At 42.8% G+C, this 26,356-nt stretch overlaps 1 protein-coding gene across 16 annotated transcripts in view; it reads left to right on the top strand.

Annotated features, from left to right (window-relative positions):
• Positions 1–26,356, top strand: part of SERGEF (secretion regulating guanine nucleotide exchange factor) — a 257,753-nt gene that overhangs the window by 25,215 nt on the left and 206,182 nt on the right. Inside the window, exons 9-10 of one of the 16 annotated variants that reach the window (XM_039536462.1) lie at positions 19,131–19,218; positions 19,652–19,765. The exons of the other annotated variants lie outside the window; for them this stretch is intronic. Of the exons in view, the coding sequence (XP_039392396.1) occupies positions 19,131–19,218; positions 19,652–19,667 (104 nt within the window). The 3' untranslated portion in view covers positions 19,668–19,765. Of the gene's footprint in view, positions 1–19,130; positions 19,219–19,651; positions 19,766–26,356 lie in introns of those variants that run through there. 16 annotated transcript variants of the gene reach the window in all.

Below are 26,356 nucleotides of genomic sequence, written 5' to 3'. Positions count from 1 at the left end.
ATTGAAGAGGGGCAGCGTGGGGGGGCTGAGAGACAGGGCTGTGCCGGGAGTGGTGGGTGGCCGCCCGAGTTTCTTGGTTCTGGGAGTGGGGAGCCAGGCAGCTGAGAGCAGAAGCCTGGGGCAGCCAGCTCTAGCTGCCCAGCTTTCTTGATAAGACAGCCAAGAGCTGATCTTAGTAATGCAATGTTTGCATAGACATTGTGTCACCCTAACTACACTGACATAAGCCCTATGTCTCTTATGGAGGTGGAGTTATTATGTTGGTGTAGTATGGTACTTACATTGGCGGGACTAGGCTGCAGTGTGTTCACTGACATAATTAAGTTGATGTAAGCTGCCTTACATCGACCTAAAAATCCACATCCCTGAGCAACGCAGCTAAACTGACCTATCTTCGAGCATACACAGTGCTCAGTGGATGGGAGAATTCTCCTGTCAACCTAGCTACCACCTCTCAGGGAGGTGAATTACCTACTTTGACGGGAGAACCTCTCCCATCAGCGTAAGTGGAGTCTTTACTGAAATGCTACAACTGTGCGGCCACAGTAGTGCAACTGCAGTGTTTTAAGTGTAGACAAGCCCTAAGTGGAGTTATGCTAGTGATGAAACTGGCCTCTGAAGTCTAAGCAGTATAGTTTCAGCTCACTAGAGGTCCTTTTTGGTATTGCTTTGAATTAAGTCTCAGAAGCAGTCCTATCAGTGCAGCAGCCTGTAAGGGATGCCTTGCAAGCCTTGTAATACTAAGGGTACGTCTACACTACGGGATTATTCCGAATTTACATAAACCGGTTTAACAAAACAGATTGTATAAAATTGAGTGTGCGCGGCCACACTAAACACATTAAATCGGTGGTGTGCGTCCACGGTCCGAGGCTAGCGTCGATTTCTGGAGCATTGCACTGTGGGTAGCTATTCCGTAGCTATCCCATAGTTCCCGCAGCCTCCCCCGCCCCTTTGAATTTCCGGGTTGAGATCCCAGTGCCTGATGCGGCAAAAATCATTGTCGCGGGTGGTTCTGGGTAAATGTCGTCAGTCACTCCTTCCGCTGGGAAAGCAACGGCAGACAAGCATTTCATGCCTTTTTTCCCTGGATTGCCCTGGAAGATGCCATAGCATGGCAATCATGGAGCCTGTTTCGCCTTTTGTGACTGTCACCGTATGTGTACTAGATGCCGCTGACAGAGGCGATTCAGCAGCGCTACACAGCTGCATGCTTTTGCTTTTGCATGATAGCAGAGATGGTTATCAGCCATATTGTACCATCTACCATACCATAAATTGGTAATAAGATGATCGTGGCTACCAGTCCTTTTGCACTGTTCCATTTGCTGCTGTCATAAGTGCCCCTGGCTGCTCTTAGCCAGGGGCGCAAAAGCCAAAATTGGGAATGACTCCCTGAGTCAATCCCTCCTTTTTGGTATCTAAAAATAGAATCAGTCCTGCCTAGAATATGGGCAAGTGTACTAGAGAACCACTGTATCAGAGAACCAGAGAGCACAGCTGCTCTGTGTCAGATCCTGCATAGATTATGAGCTGTATGCTATTCACAGGGGGTGCTCCTGCAACAACCCCACCTGTTCATTCCATTCTTCCCCAGCCTTCCTGGGCTACCATAGCATTGTCCCCCCACTTGTGTGATGAAGTAATAAAGAATGCAGGAATACTTGTTAGTGAGAAATGAGTGGAAGGCAGCCTCCAGTTGCTATGATAGTCCACATAGGACATTAAGGAGTGTGGAGGAGAGGAGCCCAGCATCCTGCTGCTAGTCCAGGGGCAATTGAATCTTTTCTTTACACATGAAGGGTGGGGGCTGATGAAGCTCAGCCCCCTGTTGCTATGATGATGATGGTTATCAGCCATATTGTACCATCTACCAGGAAAAATTAGGGCCAGGCGCCCTTGATTGACCTGACGGATGCTAGTACGCATGGTTACCAGTCCTTTTGCACTGCCCCATGTGCCAATAGGCTGATGATGACGATGGGTATCAGTCTTATTGTACCATCAGCCACCCATGGCGGGGGTGGGGGGAAGCAAAGATGTTGGTGTTGAATGCTGCACCATCGCGTCTATCTGCAGCATTCAGTAAAGATAGGGTGACATGTAAAAGAGTCAAGAGAGGATTGTTTTCCCTTTCACTTCTGGGGGTGGGGGGGGGTGCGTAAATTGCCTAGCTATGCCCTGACCCACCGCGGACACTGTTTTTGACCCTAGAAGCATTTGGAGCTCAGCCAAGAATGCAAATGCTTTTCAGAGACTGCAGGAACTGTGGGATAGCTTGAGTCCTCCAGTCCATGAGCGTCCATTTGATTCTTTGGCTTTCCATTACGCTTGTCACGCAGCAGTGCGCTGAGTCCCTGCTATGCCGTCTGTCTGGAGATATTTAAAAAATGATTTTGAATTTCGTCTTCTGTAACGGAGCGCTGATAGAACAGATTTGCCTGCCCTTACAGCGATCACATCCGCATCGTCCATGCTGGAGCTCTTTCTTTTTTTTGATTTTTAACTGCATCACCACCCGTGCTGATCGGAGCTCCACGCTGGGCAAACAGGAAATATTCAAAAGTTCGCGGGGCTTTTCCTGTATACCTGGCCACTGCATCCGAGTTCAGATTGCTGTCCAAAGTGGTCAGTGGTGCACTGTGGGATACCACCCGGAGGCCAATACCGTCGATCTGCGGCCACACTAACCCCAATCCGATATGTTAATACCGATATTAGCGCTACTCCTCTCGTTAGGGAGGAGTACAGAAACCGGTTTAAAGAGCCCTTTATACTGATATAAAGGGCCTCTTAGTGTGGACGGGTGTGGCGTTAAATCGGTTTTACGCTCCTAAAACCGGTTTAAATGCGTAGTGTAGACCAGGCTTGAGAAGCTCCATCGGAGTCCAAGCACTGCTTCTGTGGCTCTTGTTTAGTGCCAGTAAAGCCTCTGCTGTTAAGGGGAACCTATCTTTAGCTCTTCAGCTGCCCTATTTTAGCAAAGATTCTTTTGCAGAAGGGACTGCTTTTGAGTAAAGGCTACCTTACACAAGATGCAGTCCTTTAAGGAGCTCACAGTAGAGGTTAACTGTATGTTGGGCATATAGCTTTGACCTGCTAGAGCCTAGATACTAGAATTTGCTTTAACAGCCGTTAAGGGGAGATTCACAGTCTTGTTTTCCCTTTCCTTTCTTAAGAAGACTTTTAGAAAAATTACCTTGCCAAGAGGCAAAGTGTAGTTTATATTATTTCAGACCCAGTAGCTGGTATTGATGAGGCAACAGCTGCCTTTAGGGACATCTCTTTCTAACAGAGCTTTCATTGCAGATCTGTTCCTCTATGGAAGGCTCAGATGTGCTCTTCATATGGTACTGAGCACATCATTGGCTTGATGAAATTGAATGCTAAAATGTTGTCTCTATTTCATATGTTTCGTGCAAATCTGGGCTAAATCCTGCTCTGCTTGGGTGAGAGCAGAGTAGCCAGCCGGGTGTGTTCTCTGCTTCAGCAATCCAGCTTCCTCCACAGGGCACAGTCTGGTGAGGCAGCCTGTACCGGTCCTCTGAGCAGGAGCAGTCTATGCACACCAATGCCCAATTAGTGCCTCCCCCTTACACACAATCCACAGATCATTACCTTGGGAGATGTCTGTGTGGGCTAGCATGTTAGCCACCTGTCTCTGCTTGAGTTATGGAAAAAAATGGGTGCATGATTTATTTTAAATTTTTTTTTGTGGGAAAGGATGCAAGGAGTCTTTCCCAAACCCTAAACACTTGTGTATTAATTAACACCTCTCTCTTTATATTACTAAATAGTGCTATGACAGGGCATAGGAGCACACTCTGGTTCTTGGAAACAAAGTTACCCTGGTCTCAGCTCCTCCCTTTGCCCTCAGTGGTAACTGGCTGCTTGGGAGGAAGTGGAGGGAGGATGTCTTGGGAAAGGATTATAGCAGTGGGCCGAATGTCAGGCTGGGGAGTTTTTGTTTCCTTTTCTGCTTACGTGAACTTGTTTTGCTTACTCATTATAAACATCATTCATTCTGGCCAAGACCTTGCTGACCACAGCTCTCTTTTTTCTGTTGAGCTGTTTTTCAGCTGACACATGCTTTCTAGGCTGGACTTCTGTCCCTGCATCCTAAAGATACTTCTGAAAAGTAAACCTTTGTCCGTGGAATGTACAAGATAATAACTACTGTGTCACTGAGCAGTACTTTGCTCTGACGTATTGCCTCTCAGCAGAAGACCTCAAAGTGCTTTAGGTGAATAAATCCAAACTTTATAACTTCTCAGTGAGGGTGCTTAATTCCCTGTCTGTTTTGCAGGTAGGGAAATAACCAAGTCTCTGGAAGGTTGGGTGACTTTTAAAAGGTCTTATGAGGAGTAAAACCCAGGTCTCCTGACTCTTAGTCCTGTGCTGTAGTCACAAAACCATCTACGACAATGTAAAAGTGTATGCCACAAGTCCCAGTGGTGGAGGGGTTAACCGGCTGTCACATGTGAGATTGAGTGTAGGGCTATAGAGGAAAAGTGGCTGGGGCTGCTGTGGGTAAGGGCACTTCCTTTTTCCTCCCAGCTGGCGAAGAAGTTGGAAAACTGTTCTGTATAGGTTCTTATACTGCCCTCATCACTGTAGTATCTGAGCATCTTCCAGTAGTGCATTAAGTGATGTGACTGACACTTGCCACATGTGGATTGTTCTCTCTCCTCCAGGGGACAGTTGTGTGTGCAGTGGAGTGTTTTGTTTTGATAGGGAGTTATTTGCTTTTGTTTTTAATGACAATATTTTTCTGGCAATTGGGACTTGCTGTTCTGAGTGGCTTGGGTTTGTTTAGGATCCTTAATTTGAATCAATAAAATAAAGCTATGAGGAAAGGGATTGAAATTCCTCTGCTGGTGAAAAGGTTCGTTATTCATCTTCTTGAGTTGGTAGTTCTGCCCAGTGCCTTACACCATCCTTTCATGCTCCTTTCTCAAATGGCAGAGTTTTCCAGAAGAAGGATACTCCCAAATCCTTCCATAAGAATTATTTACTCCGCCCTCTCCCGTCACACACATGCATATGACATGTTGTGGGTTGATAAAAGATATCACCCAGGAACCTTGTGCCTGCTATCCTGGCCCTGTTGGTGGTGCGTGTTGTGAAATGATGCCCTCTTTGGTTGTAACATCCGTTTTGAACTCTTATCCCTATAGGATGATTGAAAGGTGTTAGATGCAGTGCACGTGAAATTACTTTACTACATTATAGAACAAAGTTTCAACAAGACACTTTTTCAGATATAGGCAGACTATAAATTGCAGTTAATTGAATGAATGTGACAAATGCTCAATGCCAGTTGGTGACAATCAAACACTGTGAAACTGAATGAAGTGTCTGACATTCTTTCTAATGCACAATAGTTAAGCTTTCAGGGGCGGAGGGAGTATGATTTTGAGATTTGGAAGACTATATAAAATATTAGAGATTGGTCAAATCAAAGTAACATAATTATTGGTAGGTCTTAAACTAAAAAAACAGTGGAAAATTAGTGTTTTTAATGCTGAAAACTTGTTGTATGGCTGCCCTTTTGCATTAAGCATCTTATCTGGTAAGGTCATTTGCTGTTCTAAAGTCATCTGGTGGAAAACTATGTTCTTACCTCCCATATGTGATGCAATAGTTGGGAGAAATGAAGAGGAGCATCACCACTTCTGAATTTCTTGTATTTTCAACCAGTCCAGTCATCATATTTAAATGTTCTTTTCTTATGTGATTATTACAGAATGCAGTGTTTTAAAAAAACAAAACGAAATTCAGCTTACGAGCTGATCTCGCTCTCCCTGATGTCTTCGGGTTCAAAGGAAGCCAGGTCTGGCTATTAATGTAATAACATCAGCGATGCTGTTTTTCAGTAACAATGGGAAAGGTATATTATAATGAGTTTGTGCATAGGAAAGGGGATCTCTGTAACATGATATTTATCCTCATAAACACTCTGTGAGATCGGTAGATAGCTATTATTATCCCCATTTTATAGATGGGGAGACTGAGGCAGAGGCTAAATGTTTGACTTTGTGCCACCCAGCTAGTCACTTGCACTGATGGGATTGCAACACAACTTCCAGGTTTCTACTCCCATGCCCTGTTGTCTAGTCTGCACTGCCTGTCCAGGCAATGAGAAGTTACACTGTAACAGTCTTTGTGCTTATGCATGTTGCTTGCTGTCAAGATTGTAATACAGTAGCATCCTTAATAAAGGATTCATAGATTTTAATGTCAGAAGGGGCCATTACATCATGTGGTCTGTCCTCTTGTGTAACACAGGCCATGGAATGTCACCCAGGCCTGGTCTACACTAGGACTTTAATTCGAATTTATCAGCGTTAATTCGAACTAACCGCTCAACCGCTCTTTAGTTTCGATTGGTACTCCACCCGGCAGGTGGAGTAACGCTAATCGCACTTGCTAGCTCGAATTAGGCTCTGGACAGCAGTCTGAATTCATTTTCCTGTCTATGCAGAGCTCTCCAGCAGAGCAATCCCAGAATAGAAAGAGGTCCCCAGCATGGAAGTCCAGGATCTGATCGCTGTGTGGGAAGGTTTCTAAAGCCATGAAAGACAAAGGATACAGCGAAAGTGAAGGACCTAAGACAAGGGTATCAAAAGTCAGAGCGCAACGGGACGCCCGAGCCCAGCCCCAGACATGCGGCACTGCATGCCATTCTAGGTGGCTCTGCAAGATGAGGAAGGGTCTTTAGAGGACGCGCAGGCGTGACAGCCAGGATCTCTTCATCACCGGAATCAGGGAAGGATCAGGCGGTAAGTGCAACACACGTATAAACATTTATTTTTATAACATTGTTATAGAAAAATAGAAACAGTATTTACAAAATTCTAAATATTAAACTATAATATATATTAAATTATATGAAGAGAAGGTCCACACAAATGGACTTTAAAATTCTAAATATTTACAATTTAAAACATTCTAAATATTAAACTATAATATATATTAAACTATATAAAGAGAAGGTCCACACAAATGGGGATAGAAAAATAGTCCTCTAGCGACATTTCGGTGTCATTCAGTTCCTCGCAAAGCCTCCGCATGAGAAGCAGACTCTTCCACGCCAGGACATCCGAATATAGAGTGGAACCATCGCCTCTACTAGCATTGCTGCATATGGTCCTGGTCTGGCGTGCGTCCCGTGACATCACGGTCTTTCTGGTGATCTCGGTCTGCAAATACTGCATCTAAGTAGGGCAATTAGTGTAGTGTTACTATTGTTAATGGTTTACAATTAGGTTGCATAACAATGACTAACAGCCACGCGAGAGGCCACAGAGAACAAGCATGCATTGATCTTATCCTTTCTGCTTTGCACATTGCCTTTAGCAGGAGAGCACAGCTAACCAGTAACTGATAAGCAGTATGTACTGTAAGGCTTACCAGGACTTTGTGCAAGAGGATGCAGCTATCTTAAATCTCGGACTAGTTCTGAGATCTCCTGAGACTTGGTTCCCTCTTTGGTCTTGTTCACTGAAACTGACTAGACTGTGTTTACTGTTGGCAAACATGTATGTGTTCAAGGAAATCACCTACTTACTGCCCGCCATCCCCGCAGGAGAGCTGGCTCGGATTAGGCGCGAAAGAAAAGACAAGGGACGACATGTTCCAGGAACTGATGGCCAGCTCCAGCAGAGCAGAGACAGTCGAGGGAGAGCCTGTGTCAGCAGCATCGCACACACCTGGAACGGGAGGATAGGTGGCGGCAGGAAGACCAGCAGGCGACTCAAGCGCTGCTTGGTCTAATGAGGGAGCAACGGAGCGCTCCGGCGCCTTGTAGATGTTCTGCAAGACCGCAGTCAGTGCAGTGCATCTGCAACCGCTCACCCAAAGTGACAAGAACTGTCCCTGCACATGCACACCGATAATGTTAGAGACAACTGTAAATTTGTACAAGCTCTTTCTTTACAGCATCAACCAGTCCCAACTCCAAGTTCAAACCCCCCACTGTGTATTACATTATTAAAAGCGGTTTGGTGTTACTGACTGTTGTTTCTGGTGTCAGAAGACTTTCTGTTGTTCTGTGGGGTGTAATGTCACTGCATAGCCCACAGTGCCTTGCTACAGATTTGGCTGCCGGGTCAACTGCTGGGCACACACAGACTGCAGTCACTCGGCACCAGGGACAGTCTGTGGATGTGTATGCTTGTGCAGGGTCCTGGTGCCTGACATCCCGGCAGGCTTCCCTTCACATGCATTTGGACTAGACCTCATCCAGGAGCACAGAATGCTTCCATGTTTCAACGAATAAACAGAAATGCAAAGTCAACGAAAGATTTATTATTAATTACTAAAACATGTCCTTAGTTTTAAAACGTCCTTGGGAAGTGGGAAAACTTGGTTTATGATCAGGCTCTCTTAAAATCAAGTGGACAGTCACAGGTTACCCTGCTCTGAAAACTCGCTTTCAAAGCCTCATATTCTCTCAGCACGGGTGTCTGGCTGATCGTAAACAGCAGCCAGGCGATTTGCCTCAACCTCCCAGGCCAAAAAGGGTCTCGCCCTTGCTCTCACAGAGATTGTGGAGCACACAGCAAGCAGCAATAACTACGGGATATTCTTTTCGCTGATGTCCGAGCGAGTCAGTAAGGTCCGCCATCTCCCTTCGTCCGAAGCACACTCCACCACCATTCTGCACTTGCTCAGCCGGTAGTTGAAGAGTTCCTTTTCAGTGTCCAAGGCGCCTGTAGAGGATCACTGTAGGCATCTGCACATCCCCAACCGTTATTTTGTGGTCCTAAACAGACCAGAGTTCCTGAACACACGGCCGCTGGCCTGGTGGGCTGGTGCCAGGATAGGAATCCCATCGCGGCGAAGCCATCTATGATGGCCTGGACATTTCCGACAGTCACTACCTTTGAGAGCAGTTGCTGAATGACAGCAATCCCGCACAGTCAGGGCTGCTCGCATCCTTGTGTCCTGGCGCTTCAGGGCAGGGGACAGCAAGTCACACAGTTCAAGGAAAGTGCCCTTACGCCTCCTGAAGTTCACTCTGTGTCATCCCAGACCTGCAGCACTATGCGGTCCCACCAGTCTGTGCTTGTTTCCGCCCAGAATCGCGCTCCACACCATGAACTTGACCCATTGCCACCATGATCTCCACTGCCCGGCGTACCCTGCTTTGTGAGAGGTCTCGCACTCTCCTCACCGTGCTGCGAGCCTCCTCGCCCGGTTTCTCAGCATCTGACTGTGGAAGAGAAGACAGGAGGGCGGGATTTTTTCCCCAGCATGCATTGGAAATCCACAATTCAAATGGGCAGCGCCCCCAAAGTCAAGCTGGCCCTGTGAATGTGGACTAAGTTCGAATTTGTGTATTTAGTATGGATACACAAATTATTAAGGTCGAATCCACAAATAATAGTCCTGTAGTGTAGACAAGCCCTCAGTTACCCCTGTATTGAGTTCAATACTTTGTGTTTGGCTAATGCTCTTCCTCCAGAAAGGCATCCAGTCTTGATTAAAAGATATCAAGAGATGGAGAAGCCACCATTTCCTTTGGTAGTTTTTTCAGTCATCAAGGCCCCATTGTTACTAGGGACTGTACAGACAAATAACAAAGAAGATAATCCATCCCTCAGTGAGATTTATGTCTAGGAGCATGAGAGAGGAGACAACAAGTGAACAAAAGAGACAAATGGGGTGGAGGATGGTGGGAGGATGAGGTGAAAAAATGAAAAGTTGAGCAGAAATATATGGTCAGTAATAACCTCTTGTGGTACTTTGAGTTTGTTATATATATTTTAATAAGCCCTTGTAGGACTTAACTTATCGGGGTGGGAAAAGAAGAAATTCTAGCCTAACACTAACGCCTAAGTAAAAATGAGTAGAGTGAAATGCAGACAATATAAAGTGAGGTTTGGAGGAGTATTAATACAGCAAAGAGAACTCTGGCAATTGTGGAACAGCTTATGCTTAACTTAAAAATTATTTTTGGCAGTATTATACACTCCCTATTCACACATTCTAGGAAAGATGGCGAGCTTCAGGTGCTATTGAATGCTACATGATAATATTAATCACAGGGAGACATCTCCATGCACAATGTCATTGGCTATAACTCATTGAGATATAATGAGATTGGTCTGTTGACAAGTGTAAAGTGATTTGTAATAAAAATAAAAAACAATTGCACATTACTTTGCATTGATCTGCTTGATAAAGTCTGTCATATCCTAGAGAGTTATGACTGCAGCTGATGCTGGTTCTTATCTGCTGCTGGGTTCCATAAAATACCTTTTGATATTATTGAATCTCTATGACAAGTGAACAATATAGCTATGCAATATTTTGGAAGTGAAAGTGCTAGTTAAAACAATGAAGCTTGACGGAGAATTGCCAGATCATGGAATATACATTCAGCGTTGGCATGACCGGTATTTTCAACTGAATCATCATCTTATAATATTTCCAAGGGCACACAGCAAGTCTGTGGGAGAGCTTGGTATTGGACGCAGATCTCACGAGTCCCAGTCCAGTGCCATAGCTTGAAGACTGTTCTTCCGTAAAATAACATATCATCACTTACTTTGCTTTGAGTAAATGGTTTTTATATTGCCTTGGTGGGGTCAGTCCTGGAGACACAGTACTTCCCTGCTAAATCAATGTTTGTACTCAGGCTGGTTGGACTGTGTGGTGACGTAATGTTTGTTTGTGGGCACCAGTTGTACATTTGTTTGTTTTTTCTGATGGATGAAAATGTGTTGCTTATGAACTAGCTGACTTTCATTAATTTAGACTTTATTGACTGCTTGTAGTTGTTTTGCTTTGTCAAACCTGTAGTCTCCTTGGTCAGTCATTTTGTGGTTCAGGTTGCTTTTTAATTCTGGGAACTTTAGCATTGTTAATATTTCTAAAATGTATGGAATTAAAGCTTTGCAGAAATCTATTTTAAGGAATCTACAGATCATTCGGAATACACAGGAGCAGTAATAAAGATCTTTGGTGCACATGGGAATTGTCTCATTTTTTTCTTAGTTAAATCTCTAAACAGAGTTCCCAGTTTCATCACACATTGATCTTTCACTGTCCTTTTAACTTACAAAGTTTATGGGAGCTGCAGCAATAGGGGCTGATGGGAATGGGGTGGCAAAGTTCTTGGCAATTCGATTCCTGGCAGAAAGCTGATGTGGAATGCTGGACTTACTCTCCTGGGAACTGGAGCCAAATCAGAGGGAAGTGAGTGTGGAGGGGATGTCAAAATGCCATCTTGAGGGATGACTATATTGTTTTATAATACTTTTCATCTGTAGCTAATGTGACAAAGTTGCTCCTCTACCATGGTGGGTCCTACATTTATTGGCGGATTTGCTCGCCTCACAGATTCACCCTGTGGGTCAGGAAACAGCCCAGAGACCTTCCCCTCTGGTAGAAGCCACTGTCCAGGTCAATTCTTCCTGTGTTTGATCCGGAGTTGGGAGGTTTGGGGGGAACCTGGGCCCACCCTCTACTCCGGGTTCCAGCAGACTGCAGTTGACTAGAGTGCCTTCTGGTACATTTGCACGATAGCTACAACTCCCTGGGCTACTTCCCCATGGCCTCCTTCCAACATCTTCTTTGTCCTCACCACCAGACCTTCCTCCTGATGTCTGATAACGCTTGTACTTCCAAGTCCTCCAGCAGTATGCCTACTCACTCTCAGCTTCTTGCATGCCTCTTGCTCCCAGTTCCTCACATGCACTTCCTCTCCTCTGGCTCCCCCTGGCCTGACTGGAGTGAGCCCTTTTAGAGCATCAGAGGGGCCTTAATTAGAGTCAGGTGCTTAACAGCCTCACCTGACTCTTAGCAGGTTAATTGGAGTCAGGTGTTCTCATTAGCCTGGAGCAGCCCCTGCTCTGGTCACTCAGGGAACAGAAAACTGCTTATCCAGTGGCCAGCATATCTCCCTTCTACTACTTTGCTGTTCACAACTGGCCTGGGTCTTTCACACTAACAAAATGCTTCCTGAAGAAGGCTGTTCCATTACAGTCATTATGCAGAGCGTGATTACAGGAAGCATAGAGATTAAGGGTATGTCTACACAGCAGAGGAAAACCCGTGGCTGGCCCATGCCAGCCAACTTGGGCTTGCTGGGCTGTTTCATTCTGGCAGACTTCCGGGCTCAGATGGAGCTTGAGCCCCGGGACCCTCCCACCATGCAGGGACCTAGAGCCCGGGGTCCTGCCTGAGTTCAGAAGCCTGCAAAGCAATGAAACAGCCATGCAGCCTGAGCCCCGTGAGCCTGAGTTGACTGGCATGGGCCAGCCTCAGGTTTTTCTTTGCTGTGTAGACATACCCTAAGTGGCTTGCCACACAGCAAGTCAGTGAATCCAGACCTCCTAACTTTCTGTCCTTCCCCTGGATCATAGATGCGAGGTATCTCAGAAGAATATCTTTTAAATTAATTTTAATAGATAAACAGAAATGAACAACATTGGCTTAGTCTAGTAAACATAGCGTAGGATTCAGGAGAACTGTACAAAATTATGTAATTTCGTTCTGCATGAACTACTGGGTTAAACTTATAGTGCCACATTTTCAAACAAGCCTCTAAAATGGCATCTGCAAGTTTTGCATCTGAGAACAGAACACACAATCAAGTCCAGTAGTTAAGCATGCAATTCTCTGTTTTGCACACGTACCTACTTACCACATCTTGACTTTTTGGTCTTTAAAGCTCTACGTAGTTGTGTCCTAACTCCCCGAAAGATCATCTCCCCTTGTCCCATTGCAACAGTTGAGCTCATGGATCTGTTGTGGGTGTGCAGTTCTGAGATTTGAATGTGTGGGGCCCAGGGCATCTTCAGTGGAGTGCCCACAACTCTGGAATTTACTTCTTTTCTGGTCTGATGTAACCTATGAATCTAGAATCCAGTTCTAAGGCCAGAAGGGACCAATGTGATCATGTAGTCTGACTTCCTGTAAAACACAAGCCATAGAATTTCTCCAAGTAATTCCTAGAGCAGATCTTTTAGAAAAATATCCAATCTTGATTTAAAATTTGTCAGTGATGGAGAATCCACTATGACCATGGAAGTGCTGCCTGCCTGGAGCCTTGCTGACCTGTGTGCAAGTCCCCTGAATCTCTTCCTCCCCCAAGTGTGTAAGCATGCCCTACATTTTTTATTCCTAGATGTATATTGTGATGGGGCAAGGCCAGATGGCTACAGTAAAGTAGTGAGGAACAGGTATGTTAGCCCCAGGCTAAACAAATCCCTGGTACCATGGTAGCCAAATGGCAGTTGCTCCAGGTTAATCAAGACACCTGGGGCCAATTAAGATCCTTCTAGAAGGCAGTGAAGATAGCTACATTGATTGGGACACCTGAAGCCAATCAAGGGCTGGCTGGAAATAGTTAAAAACCTCCCAGTTGGTCAGTGAGGTGTGGGTGCCAGGAGCTATAGGAGAGAGTTGTGCTGTTGGAGGAATGTAGCAGTACAAAGCCATATCAGGTGTAAGGAAGGAGGCCCTGAGGTAATGGTGAAGGAGATATTGAGTGGGGGGCTGCTGTGGGGAAGTGGCCCAGGAAATTGTACATGTTCTATTTCCAAAAAGTCAGCTACCATAGCTGCTAATTTTAGGGTCTCTGGGCTGGAGCCTGGAGTAGAGGGCGGGCCTGGGCTCCCCCCTGGTTCCTTCCCTGATTAATCACTGAGACTGGGAGACAACAGAGACTGTGCAAGGGAGGATTGCTTCTCCTCACCTCCATTGTTGGCTTATGATGAAAATGGCTCAGTAAGCTGTGACCCTTACCTCTAGAGAGAGAATGGCTACGTGGAGGGTACCAGGGAGCCTCTGATGCTAGCAAAAATCTGCCAGGAAACGCAGGACCCATGAAGTCAAGGACAGAACTTTGTCACAATGTGTTTACATTTAGCCATATTAAAACACATATTGTTGACTTGCACCCAGCTTACCAAGTGATCTAGATCACTCTGTATCCATGACCTGCTCTCTTTGTTATTTACGTATCAGAGGGGTAGCCGTGTTAGTCTGGTTCTGTAGAAGCAGCAAAGAATCCTGTGGCACCTTATAGACTAACAGACGTTTTGCAGCATGAGCTTTCGTGGGTGAATACAGTGCTTGCATCCGAAGAAGTGGGTATTCACCCACGAAAGCTCATGCTGCAAAACATCTGTTAGTCTATAAGGTGCCACAGGATTCTTTGCTGCTTTGTTATTTACCACTCCCCAAATTTTTGCATCATCTGCAAACTTTATAAGTGATGGTTTTATGCTTTCGTCCAGGTCATTAAGAAAAATGTTGAATAGTTTAAGACTAAGAATGGATCCCTGCAAGAACCCCCTAGAAACACACCCATTTGATGATGATTCCCTGTTTATAATTACATTTTACCGGCTGCCAACTAGACATTGAGCCATTGATCACTACCCGTTGAGCCCAATGATCTAGCCAGCTTTCTATCCACCTTATAGTCCATCCAATCCATACTTTTTTAATTTGCTGGGAAGTTGGGAACTGAAAGCATTATGCAAAGTATTGACATGAAACAACCTAATAAGAATACTTTGCACTTTTACAACTAGCTGAACTTGGAAACTGTGCAAACTGGGTATAAAACACTACCAAACCAAATCTCTTTGCTCATGCCCACAACAGCGCTTTGCACTCACTTTGTATAGGGTGAATGGATATTCAAGGTTCAAGGCCTGGGAGTTGAAACTGACCATCACAAAACAATGAAACAGACTATACAGTGTAGTAGTTAAATGTACAAAGTATACAATTTGTAATCTCTTTCAGTTATAGTCATTTTAGAAGTTGCTTGGAGCAATAGTAGGAAGCCATATTTTCAGATGGAAATGTTATTTTTTCCCAAGTTAACAGTGTTCTTTGAACTTAAAACATTAATAGCTTTAATGCTACTGAACTGATTTGTTGAAAGAAATTTGGTCTTTTTATGTGTGTGGTAATAAGTGGTGGTAGCGTTTTTGTTTTTTTGTAGAGATCAAGACTTCAATCAACTTTAACATTTCCTGGCTTTTGACTAATTGATTACCAAGCCTTAGCTGTTACTATTTCTGTATGTATTATTTAAACACGAACATTGTTCTCTTGAAGAACAGTGCTAATCTAAGCAGCATTGTTAATGTCACGTGAATGCAACTTGGGTGGGGGTTAGGTGCCTAAGCACTTTTGAAATTTCCACTAGGTACCTGTCAGCACCTGGAGGTGCCCAATAGCTTTAAAAAGCTGTCATTTTGTTCTTTTCGTTATTACAGTAAGACCTTGTAAGTAGTATGTATGTGTGTTGTGTGAATAGTTACTTCATGTAAGATAGTGTGGGATGTAGAAGAAATATCAACCGTTATAAGTATTAAGTACTAGATACATCGGTCTGAGATCTCATTTATGCTAAGGCCCCTTAATACCGCTTTCGCCGCACAAATGAGCCTTAAAGGGGGTGTAAGTTACACCTTTGTGCAGTTAGGAATCAGGATCATAGACTTTTTCAATACATTTTTCCAATTGTATCAAATCAGTAATGTTTGTTAAATTTCCCAGCTTCCTTCTAGGTGCTAGAAATGATCCCACATCAGATATATCGCCATGGGGCACCTTTCTGTCTTGATAAGTAAATAGATTTATAAACACAAAATCAAAATGTTTTCCCCATTCAAGGGCCTAATCTGGTGTTTCTTGAACACATGTAAATTTCATTGACTTCACTGGGATTTTTGGGTGCTCAAGAGCTACAGGATTGGCCTTTAAATATGCACTTGACTCTGATATATTTATCTATATAGTTATCAGCCTACCTCCCCTAGCATTCCTCCATCTATTACATTAGTCAGAATTATGTAATATAATTAGTAACATCCATATATAATCTCTTTTGGCTACATAAATTTTCATCTCTTTCCTTCTTCCATGGAATGTGTTGCTTTGTGATATGGATTTTCTTAAAGCAAAGCTTTTTTATAACTTTTTTTTTTGTTCTTTTGGTTATAGTATATGATAAGTGTTTGTACTTATTCCTCTAACATTAGTAACATCTATCAATATAATGTATTCTTACTACATATTACAAGGGATATATGTTGGTTTTGTGTTCTCAGTCTAAACTCTAGAATGGTATTAGAGTTGATTACTTGATTAATCTTCATTTGAACTATTTTATTTCCGCACCCTCATTATTATTATTTTATTTGTATTAGAGCAGTGTCTATAGGCCTTAATTAAGATGAGGGCCGTTTTGTGCTAAATGCTGTTCATACACAATGAAAGATACAGTCCAAGCTCTGAGGAGTTTACAATTGAACATACAAAATGTTGCTAGAAGAACAAGGCTTCTCCCCCCCTCCCCGCAACTCCCCCTCTCCCCGCAAAAAAAATATAGATTGGAGAAGGCATACTTTGATCCCACTGAACAAAAATAGAATGTCAGTGCGAACTGATGTAATGTATACAGAGACAGAAAGCGCAAAGGGTTGGCTTACAGCAGTCCCACAGCTACTGAATGTGCTTTAATTTGATCCTCAAGGCTTAAGTTTGGCAATGAATGACACTGAGGAATAAATGTACCATCTCTATTCCAGGGAGCATTCTAAAGAACATAGGGTGGCTTTGTGTACTTTGCTGTTTTTTTTTCTAATTATTTTATTGTTAATGTACCCATTCCACAGGAGGAGGAACTATTTCGACTCCAAATTGTTGGCAAAGACTGGGAATGGCATTGTAGGCTAGTGGATAATTCATGGGACTGAGAGCTGGGTTCTATTATCACCTTTGTCACTGGTCGGCTGTGTGACCGTGGGCAGTCGCTTCACCCCTCTGTGCCTGTGCTTCTCATCCCTTCTTGTCTGTTTAGACTTTGGGTCAGAGGATGTTTCTTACTGTGTGTGTGTGTGTGTGTGTGTGTGTGTGTGCGGTTGTGGTGTGTTGGTGGGGGGACAGAGGGAGGACATGGGGGGGATCAAGGCGCTATTGTAAGCAAGCAATAATGCATTCTAAACAGACTGAAAAACAAGTTGATTCACTCACACTTAAAATGGTGCAAGTCTGAGCAGCTTCTCCTTGGCTCTTTCCTAGAAGCTCATTCTATAAACTGTAAGACCGAAGTGGTTTAGTAAATATTGATTCAGATGCCTAGCCCTTTTAATTATAGGGCTTTAGCATACCCCGTCAAACTAAAATAAGCTCATTAACCTGTATAGGATTCTCCAGCATTTTCCCTATATCCTGGATCAGTTGAGAACCTGGGTCTAGTTTGTTGTGCTTATGTTTTGATAAATACAGTATTATTTTGTTTGTATTGTTTCTAATGCCTTTCCAAGTGGAGTTCCAGAGTTGTATTTATTTCATTTTTTCCCCATCACTAAATTCTAGAAGATTGTGTGAGGTGGAACTAGCTGAGTGTAGAACAGAAAAACTGCTGTTTCAGGAAAATGCAATGACTAACAGTCCTCTAGAGGACAGCATTGCTTTCTGGTTTTGACCTGTATTTGGGACGATTGTAGTGAGATTCTAAAGCCTAGAAGAAATACACTGGAATCTATCCCCATTTATGATGCTAAGGTGAAAAGCAAGCTTTGCTAGCACTTTTATATTGCCAAGCTAGTAACCAGACTTTTTAAAATTCAAATAATTTTTATTGCTTCTTTGAAAAACCTACATGGATCATTAAAAGAACCCTCAGAATAAGCCATGACCACTGCTAAGGCCCAGGTTGATATGAGAGTCTTATCATTCCTTAGCTCAGGATGTTGTTGCTTCATGTTGCAGTTCTCAGGCAGGCCAGACTGCTTCAGTGCTTGGCCTGCCATGTGCACTGGCCCTCCTGCCATTTGTTGCTGCTGGTGTTGGCATTTAGCATGCGACCATGCTGTTAATTATGGAGTGTCATAGTGCATACTGTGGTACTGTGATAAATTCAAACACGAGGTGACAGAGGGCAGCTGGGGCTAGTCTCTATCTCATCCTGAGTCCAACTCCCAAGCCTCCTGGCTCCAGTGGAGGGGCTTCACTAACATCATCCGCAGATCTGAGTTCCATTGGGTGCTGGGATCCCTGATAGCCAAGAATCTTATCCACAGATCAGTGGGATCTGCTTAATCTGCCACTGCTTGGTGGGGACTCCAAGTCCTGGGGCCTCTCTGTTGGAAAATCCTGCCTCTTCCTTCCCAGCCTCAGCGGTCAGTTTCAGCCCACACTGATTAACTGCCATCTCTGCAAGTCTTGGCTCATTCCTTTCCACCCTGCCCCGCCCCATGCCATTGTGCTAAGCACTTTGTTCTCCAGTTCTTACTTTCTTGAAACAGTATTGCTGAGACATGAAACACTGCACAGAGGTGCACTCACAAAGGAAGCTGGCAAGAGAAGACCAGAGTGTATGCTGGCCCCGTGGAAATAGTGTTTTAATGGCCATAATAATAAATAGTGCAGTCTGAAGCTAGATGAGGATCAGAAACGTATCAAAAAACCTTAGGCATCATTGTGGACATCTCAATGCAATGGTCAACACAAAATGTTAGGATGTATAAAAAATGGGATAGAAATCAATGCTGAGAATATTGTAATGGCCTTATACAAATTAGTGGTGCACGCAATATAAACGATACAAAAAAAAGTCACTTTTTTCTGGAATAGTGTCTCCACGTGGTGTATTATACCAATACTACTTGTGCATCATAAGTGTACTAGTATTGTTCTGCTGGTCAATTTCCTTATATAAACAAGCCCTTAATTACATAACTGGCTTACTGTGGATTCTGGTTACATTGATCTATTTTCTTTTGTAAGAGAATCCTGCATTTTTCTAATATAATTGCACAAAAGTCAACAACAGTCTCTTCATCCCAGTCAAACTGCCCAAATCAGTTGTCTGTAAGCTATTGCATCTTTTATTGATCTCATTATTCTCTTGTCACTAATTATTATAGGCAAAATCTGATTCCAAAGAAACAGTTTGAAGTACTGACAAGGTGTAGGAGGCCTTTGCAGAAAACTCGTCTTTATACTTCCCAGTGAGTTTAGGCCATGGTTATCAAAACTGGATGTATAAATCAGGTTCCTAAGTCACAATTTAAGCACCCACGTTTGAAAATAGTAGGAAAAAGATGTTCTAAATCAGCTGGTAACAATAATTTCTCCATTTTATAAAGGAAAAGCTAGCCCCTGGAGGAAAGAAATACTGTTTGCCAGTTCCCCTCTGCAGGACTCTCCTCTCCATCCAATACTACAACTAACAGAGTAAGAATGAAACGTTATTGGGCCAAACTCCTTTTTGGGTGGGAGGGGCTTAGCATATATTGTATATGGATCAGATGACCGTGTAAGGGTTTCCTCTTGAAACTGTCATTTCCACTTCAGGGTGGTGGTATCTTATAAAACAAGTAAACAAAAGAAGTGGCATGGAAACTGAAGAAGACACATCTCTTATTCAGGTGCAGTTCTGTCTGCCAGCTCAGTTAAGATTTTTTTCTGTCATGAGCACAGGATATCATATATGCATATAATTCTTTAGGGATATGAATTGCTACATATTTTGCTGCCAGTGTCTTCTCCCCAAAGTGATAGTCAGTTTGACAGTTCTCATCTCAATGTTCTGCCTTGATTCTTGGTTCTGATAATAACCCTCCTGTACTCCATAAGAATTCCCTTGGACACAAATATTTTGTTTCAGGCTCCTGTCTTTGTGAGCATAGATGATTGCAAGATAAGCAACTTGTTTAAAGGAAAATGGACAACTCCTCTGTCAGAAGAGAAGGGCAAATTTTGGGGATGATATAAAGGTGACAACGAAGATTGCCAGAACCCATCTGTTTTGAAGAATCAGGCTGGCAAGTCACACAGGACAAAGAAAGGCACCAAATCTTTTTTGCTTGTCTCCTCTTGCTTGCCCTTTTAGCAGAAGATTAAAAACCAGCACATGCACACAGGCGTATGATAATAATTGAAAAGTGTGCAGAGACCTGCTGATATGTTGGATCTCAAAATCCAGAATAGTTGTTAAAAAGTTCCTCATCACATTGCAGCAATATTTAACAATATCAATATTGATCAAAATCAGGCATTAGATGTCCTTCGGGTTTCAGTGCCTACAGTAAACTGAGCCTGGCATATAAAATGGTTTCATGAGTCTTTTTTTTTTTTTCCTCCCCCTTTCTTCCCCCAGCTCTGCACAAGTCAGCAACTCCTCCTCACCTGGCCACTTCCCACAAGGCAGGAGAATACTCATGATTTCTTTCCAAGCTGTCCCATCCCATTGCAGTCTATGAAAAATGAATGTGACAGCCCTGCTTCTTTCAGTCAGTGTTCTTTTGATGTGTCAGAGGATAAAAGGTTGTGAAGAACCGGGTTACTTTTCATTCATGCTCTTTTCGTTTTTCTGTTTTGTTCCCTTCCAACTTTATTCTTCTGAAAGAGAAATGGTGTAAGTTCCTCTCTAGCCTGATCTTAGGGGTTTGCACTGGTGTAGTTACATTGGTGCATATGTCTCTAATGTAGACAGGGCTTCAGTTGCTGGCTCCCATGTTTTATGACCTATGGCTCTGAAATGCTGAAAATCTCTTGCAGTCAATGAATTCTAATAAGCTGCAGGTTTGAGCTAGAGAAAGAAGGAAGGGTTGGGAAGAAGGTATAACTCAGGCTGGGTTGTGGGAGATAGTCTGAAAGCACAAATGGCAGTTAGGCATGCGACTATTATGGAGCTAGTTGCACCTCTCTCCCCTTTCTGGTCTCTCTCACTGCAGCTTCCTAGATGTTGGGCCTCTGACCCTTACCTGTCTTGGGGTGGAATCCTCATGACTCTTTTGCTATTAGACCAGGACCCTGGGCACTACTTGCTATTAGACCACGACCCTGGGCACTACCTTCCAACCACTTATTACTGTGCAGATGCTGGATTCTGTTGTTCAATTATCGGTACCTTTAGAGGGTGATTCTGCAAGACGCTGAGGCATCCTGCCCATCAATAGTAGTTGAGGCTGTTCAGCAATTCCCAGGATTGATTGCTTAAGGAGTTCAACTTCCCCATGCTACTTATTTCTCTTGATGTCCTAACTCTCCCCATTTTTCATTTAAAAAAAAATGTAAGCATCCACAACCCCAGATGTGTTTGCAGTAAATTTTCTGTCTTGCATGTCTGTGCGTGGGGCCTGATATAGTAAACGCCTCTGCAAATGGCCCCCCTTATATGTTCATTCTAACATGCTTTACTCGTACGCTACAGGAAGAAGGCAGAACCAGAAAATGCATAACTCCCTCCTCTCATCTACAGCCTGAGTTGAAGTCCCTCTTGTTTTTGTCTCAGCTTTTCTTCCTGCTGCAAATCTTATTCTTGGGGGAATTCTGTGTCAAAAAATTCTGTGCACAATATTTTAAAATTCTGCATATTTTATTTGTTAAAATAACCCTATATAAGCATGCCAGTTTCAATTATTTTGGTAATTTATTTAAAAATACCTGTCAGCAACTATGTCTGTAACAATACAGACACACACACAAAAAATTCCCGCAGGAGTAGAGAGTTAAAGAAACCCCTATGACAACCAAGTTCCTGTTTCTCTGCCCCCCCCCCAGAGCCCAGCTGCAGTGCCAGACACCCACATCCCCTCCCCCCAGAGCCCATTGTGGGGTACCCCCCAGCCCAGACACCCGCACCCCCTACCCCTCAGAGCTAGGGTGACCAACAGCAGGTGTGAAAAATCAGGACAGGGGGTGGAGGGTAATAGGAGCCTATATAAGAAAAAGCCGAAAATATCGGGATTGTCCCTATAAAATCAGGACATCTGGTCACCCTACTCAGAGCCCAGCTGCAGCCTCCCTCCCCCAGCCCAGACACCAAAAGAGGCTGGGGATGAGGTGGACTGAGTCTGGAAGGGAGTCGCAGGTAAAACAGGGGTTGTATGGAAGAAAGCACAGAACTGAGAGCAGAAGAAGGGCATGAAGGTATAAATATAGAATGTCATTAAAAGTGTGTGACTCATCCTGCCATAGTAGCATAGTGCTGAATTTATTTGCAGAAGTACGCAGAACAGTAAACCTCTGGTAATACTATAATGCATTTGCAAATAGACCTTTTCCATAGCTGGTTAATGTTTTATGCATCTTTGCATGTCAGCGGCATCAGTAAATAGCACTTCGATTTTTTTTCTCCCTACTTTTCATTAGGATACAGTTGTTTTTAGATGAAAAGTCAAGCCCTCTATTGAACCTTGAGTGCAGCAATTTTGTTTGCTGGGGTAGAGATGAGTGAGATTTGTTTTTAATTATGTAACTAAATTTAGGCAGCAATCTGCATTTTAAGACATTGCTAATAAAAGTCTACAAGTGAGAGATGCATCATAGTTAGAATTTAGAATGAGCCAGCGCACAGCTGGTGAGGCAGAATCGTGTCTCTAATCAGGAAGAAAGATATGAAAGGGCATTTTTTCAGTTTGAAAATGAATGCAAGGAATGATAGGTGGTTTAACATAACCCCCTGATGGCGGTGTTTCTGATGGGATGGCAGAGTTCAGAAACAACCATATGTACTGGAGGGAAGCCCACATTTCAGTCTATCATTGACAATAGTTCTCTAACTAGATTTTTGAATGAATAGGTTTCATTTTAATTTCATCCAAACGTAATTCTTCTGGTTTGCCCATAGCCTCATCTGATACTTAAGGTTACAAGGTCTTCTCAGAAAAATCCAGCCTCACAGTATCTTCTACAGATTCTTGCCCAGTCCAGCAAAGCACGTAAGCACATGTTCAACTTTAAGCATGTGAATAGCTCCCTTGTCTGAATACAGGTATTGCCCATCCTGAGTGGTCAGTCAGTGTAAATGTGGAGGCAAAGAGACAAACATTTCTCTGGTTTTATTTTTTTAATAATGGGACAATCTATGGAGGCTGTTCAAAGCTTCTTAAAGGTTTGGAATGTTAGCTGCAGTCCTGACAGAGATGGCTCAGTGGACAGAGTGCGGGTGAAATTATCAGAGCTGCACAGTACACAATACACTGAATTTATCATATGATGTTGTCAATTATCACCATCCTATTATCTGGCATGGTAATTTGACATGTTAATTCAGGGCTCTCTTCAGCACTACTTAGCTATTGCAAAACTCTCATTGAAGTATAATACTTTAATATTATTATGTTAATAATTTTATACTTTAATATTTAATAAAGTAAAAGGGAGTTTGCCAGAATAAGGAGTGCTGAATTTTGTGCCCTTAACCTTTCTATCGGAATCTGTGCTTAAAGGCTTGAACTTTGGGAATATTTGTTTTCCTTTTTAGGGTGATGTGCATCCCTGGAACCTAACAGTCCACCTGTGTTAGTCTTTTCTGCCCCATATGGTGAATTCCATTGAATAACGTTTATTTTCTCTAAATGAGATACAATCTTTCAACAGGAAAAGCTGAAATTTCAAGGTTCTAGAGCTGTGAAGACAGGGGTTCTGGAACAATTTGTATACTGGGGGTGCTGAGAACCATTGAACCAAACTATAAACTCTGTGTATGATGGAAATGACTTCAAGCCAGGGGGTGCGGAACCCCCCCCCCACAGCTCCAGCATCTATGTATGAAGAGAGGAATATAATGAAAAGCAGTCTATTGCTCTGAGTTGATTTTACTGAAGAGGCATTAGTAGATACAAGTCTGTGTTTTGTGTGCAATTTTTTAATGAATAAATTTAAGGCATTATAAATAAAATACAAAAAAGGTACTGGAAACATACCCAACTGTATAAAATATGCAGAAGAACACCAAGACGGATGTGGATCATAGAAAGAATTAATATGAAACTTAGAGGCTAACAGCAGATTCAAAATGGACCTCTTGAATTTTTGCATAAGAACCTGTGAATTTTCATGAGACAGAGATGTAAAAAGAATTTTATATAAAGATCCCTATCGTAACTTTGACCAAATAAAGTTCTACCATTCACTGTGACTATTCAGTGATTACAGGTAATGTTACTTTAAATGCATCCATGAGTTGTAATAAAGAACTTAGAATAGTAACTATTTTCATACATCGTTTATTGGATAGAATTTATGAACAAATAGCTTAGCGAGTGTCTAATTCTTGAATTTTGGGTATTATTAGATTAATGGATCCCAAAGCCAGAAAGGACCATTGTGATCATCTAGTCTGACATTCTGTATAATACGGGTCATAGAACTTCCCCAAAATAATTTCTGGAGCATGTCTTTTAGAAAAACACCCAATCTTAATGTAAAAATTGTCAGTGATAAAAAAAAGAATCCACCACAAGCCTTGGTAAATTGTTCCAATGATTAATTACACTCCCTGTCAAAAATGTATGCCTTAGTTCTGGTCCTAATTTGTCTAGCTTTGATTTCCAACTATTTGATTGTGTTATACCTTTCTCTGCTAGACTGAAAAGTCCATTATAGACTGTAATCAAGTCACCTCTTAACCTTCTTTTGGTTAAGCTAAATAGGTAGACTCAAAGAGATCAATCACTATAACACAAGTTTTCTAATCTTTTTGTTGTTCTTTTCTGAACACCCTCCAATTTGTCAACTTCCTTCTTGAGTGCTGGACTTCAGAACTAGACACAGTATTCCAGCAGTGGGTTGCACCAATGATAAATACAGAGGTAAAATAACTCTCTACTCCTACTCAAGATTACTGTTTGTGTCCCATAATCACATTAATTCTTTTGGCCATAGCATCACACTGGGAGCTCATGTTCAGCTGATTAGCCACAACAACTCCCAAATCTTTTTCAGAGTCTCTGCTTCCCAGGATTGAATCCCCCATTATGTTAATATGGCCTGCATTCTTTGTTTCCAGATGCACACGTTTACACTGAGTCATATTCAAACACATATTGTTTGCATGTGCCCAGTTTACCAAGTGATCCAGATTGCCCAGAATTAGTGAGCTGCCCTCTTCATTATTTACCACTCCCCAATTTTTGTCATCTGCAAACTTTATCAGTGATGACTTTGTGTTTTTCCAGGTCATTGATAAAAATGTTAAATAGTGCAGGGCCAAGAACCGATGCCTGTCAGACCCCGCTGGGGAAACACCCAATCGATGATGATTCCCCATTTACAATTACATATTGAGACCTTTCAGTTAGCTCATTTCTAACCCATTAATATGTGCCATGTTAATTGTTTCTGTTGTTCTAGTTTTTTTTAATCAAAATGTTGTGTGGTACCAAGTCAAATGCCTTACAGAAATCTAAGTATATTATATTAACTCTATTGACTTTATCAACCCAACTTGTAATGTCATAGAAATATCAAAATAATTTGACAGGATCTATTTTCCATAAAATCACGTTGATTTACATTAATTCCATTACCTTCCTTTAATTCTTTCTTTATTATGAGTCCCCTATCAGCTGCTCCATTACCTTGCCCGGGATCAATGTCAGGCTGACAGGCCTATAATTACCCAGGTCATCCTGTTTACCCTTTTTAAAAATTGACACAACATAAACTTTCTTCCAGTTTCTGGAACTTACCCAGTGCTTCTAGACTTACTGACAATCAACATTAATGGTCCAGTGAGCTCCTCAGCCAGCTCTTTTAAAACTTTTGGATGCGAGTTATCTGAACCTGCTAATTTAAAATATGTCTAACTTTAGTAGCTTCTGTTTAACATCCTCTAGAGATACTAGTGCAGGGTCGGCAACCTTCGGCACGCGCCCCCTCAGGGTAATCCGCTGGTGGGCTGCAAGACATTCTGTTTACGTTGACCGTTCGCAGGCACGGCCCCCAGCAGCTTGCAGTGGCTGTGGTTTGCGATTCCTGGTCAATGGGAGCTGCAGGAAGCAGTGGCCAGCATGTCCCTGCAGCCTGCACTGCTTCAAGCCCACTCACCATATAAGACTGTCATCTGTTTTTTCTCTAAATGTAGAACAGAAATATTTATTGAGCACTTCTGCCATTTCTGTATTATTATTGATAATTCTGCCATTTCTACCTAGTAATGGACCAATACCATTGTTGGGATTTTGTTTATTTCTAATCTATTAAAAAACCCTCCTTCTTATTGTCCTTAACTCTTCTGGCCATAGATTTTTCCTTGGGTCCCTTTGTTTCCCTTAGCAATTTTATACATAAGAACATAAGAAAGGCCGTACCAGGTCAGACCAAAGGTCCATCTAGCCCAGTATCTGTCTACCGACAGTGGCCAATGCCAGGTGCCCCTGAGGGAGTGAATCTAACAGGCAATGATCAAGTGATCTCTCTCCTGCCATCCATCTCCATCCTCTGACGAACAGAGGCTAGGGACACCATTCTTACCCATCCTGGCTAATAGCCATTTATGGACTTAGTCACCATGAATTTATCCAGTCCCCTTTTAAACATTGTTATAGTCCTAGCCTTCACAACCTCCTCAGGTAAGGAGTTC

Source organism: Mauremys reevesii, linkage group 4 (genome assembly GCF_016161935.1).
Source record: "Mauremys reevesii isolate NIE-2019 linkage group 4, ASM1616193v1, whole genome shotgun sequence".
Taxonomy (NCBI): Eukaryota; Metazoa; Chordata; order Testudines; family Geoemydidae; genus Mauremys; species Mauremys reevesii.
Note: the sequence above shows the minus strand (reverse complement) of the source record. Positions and strands in the feature narration are given on the sequence as shown.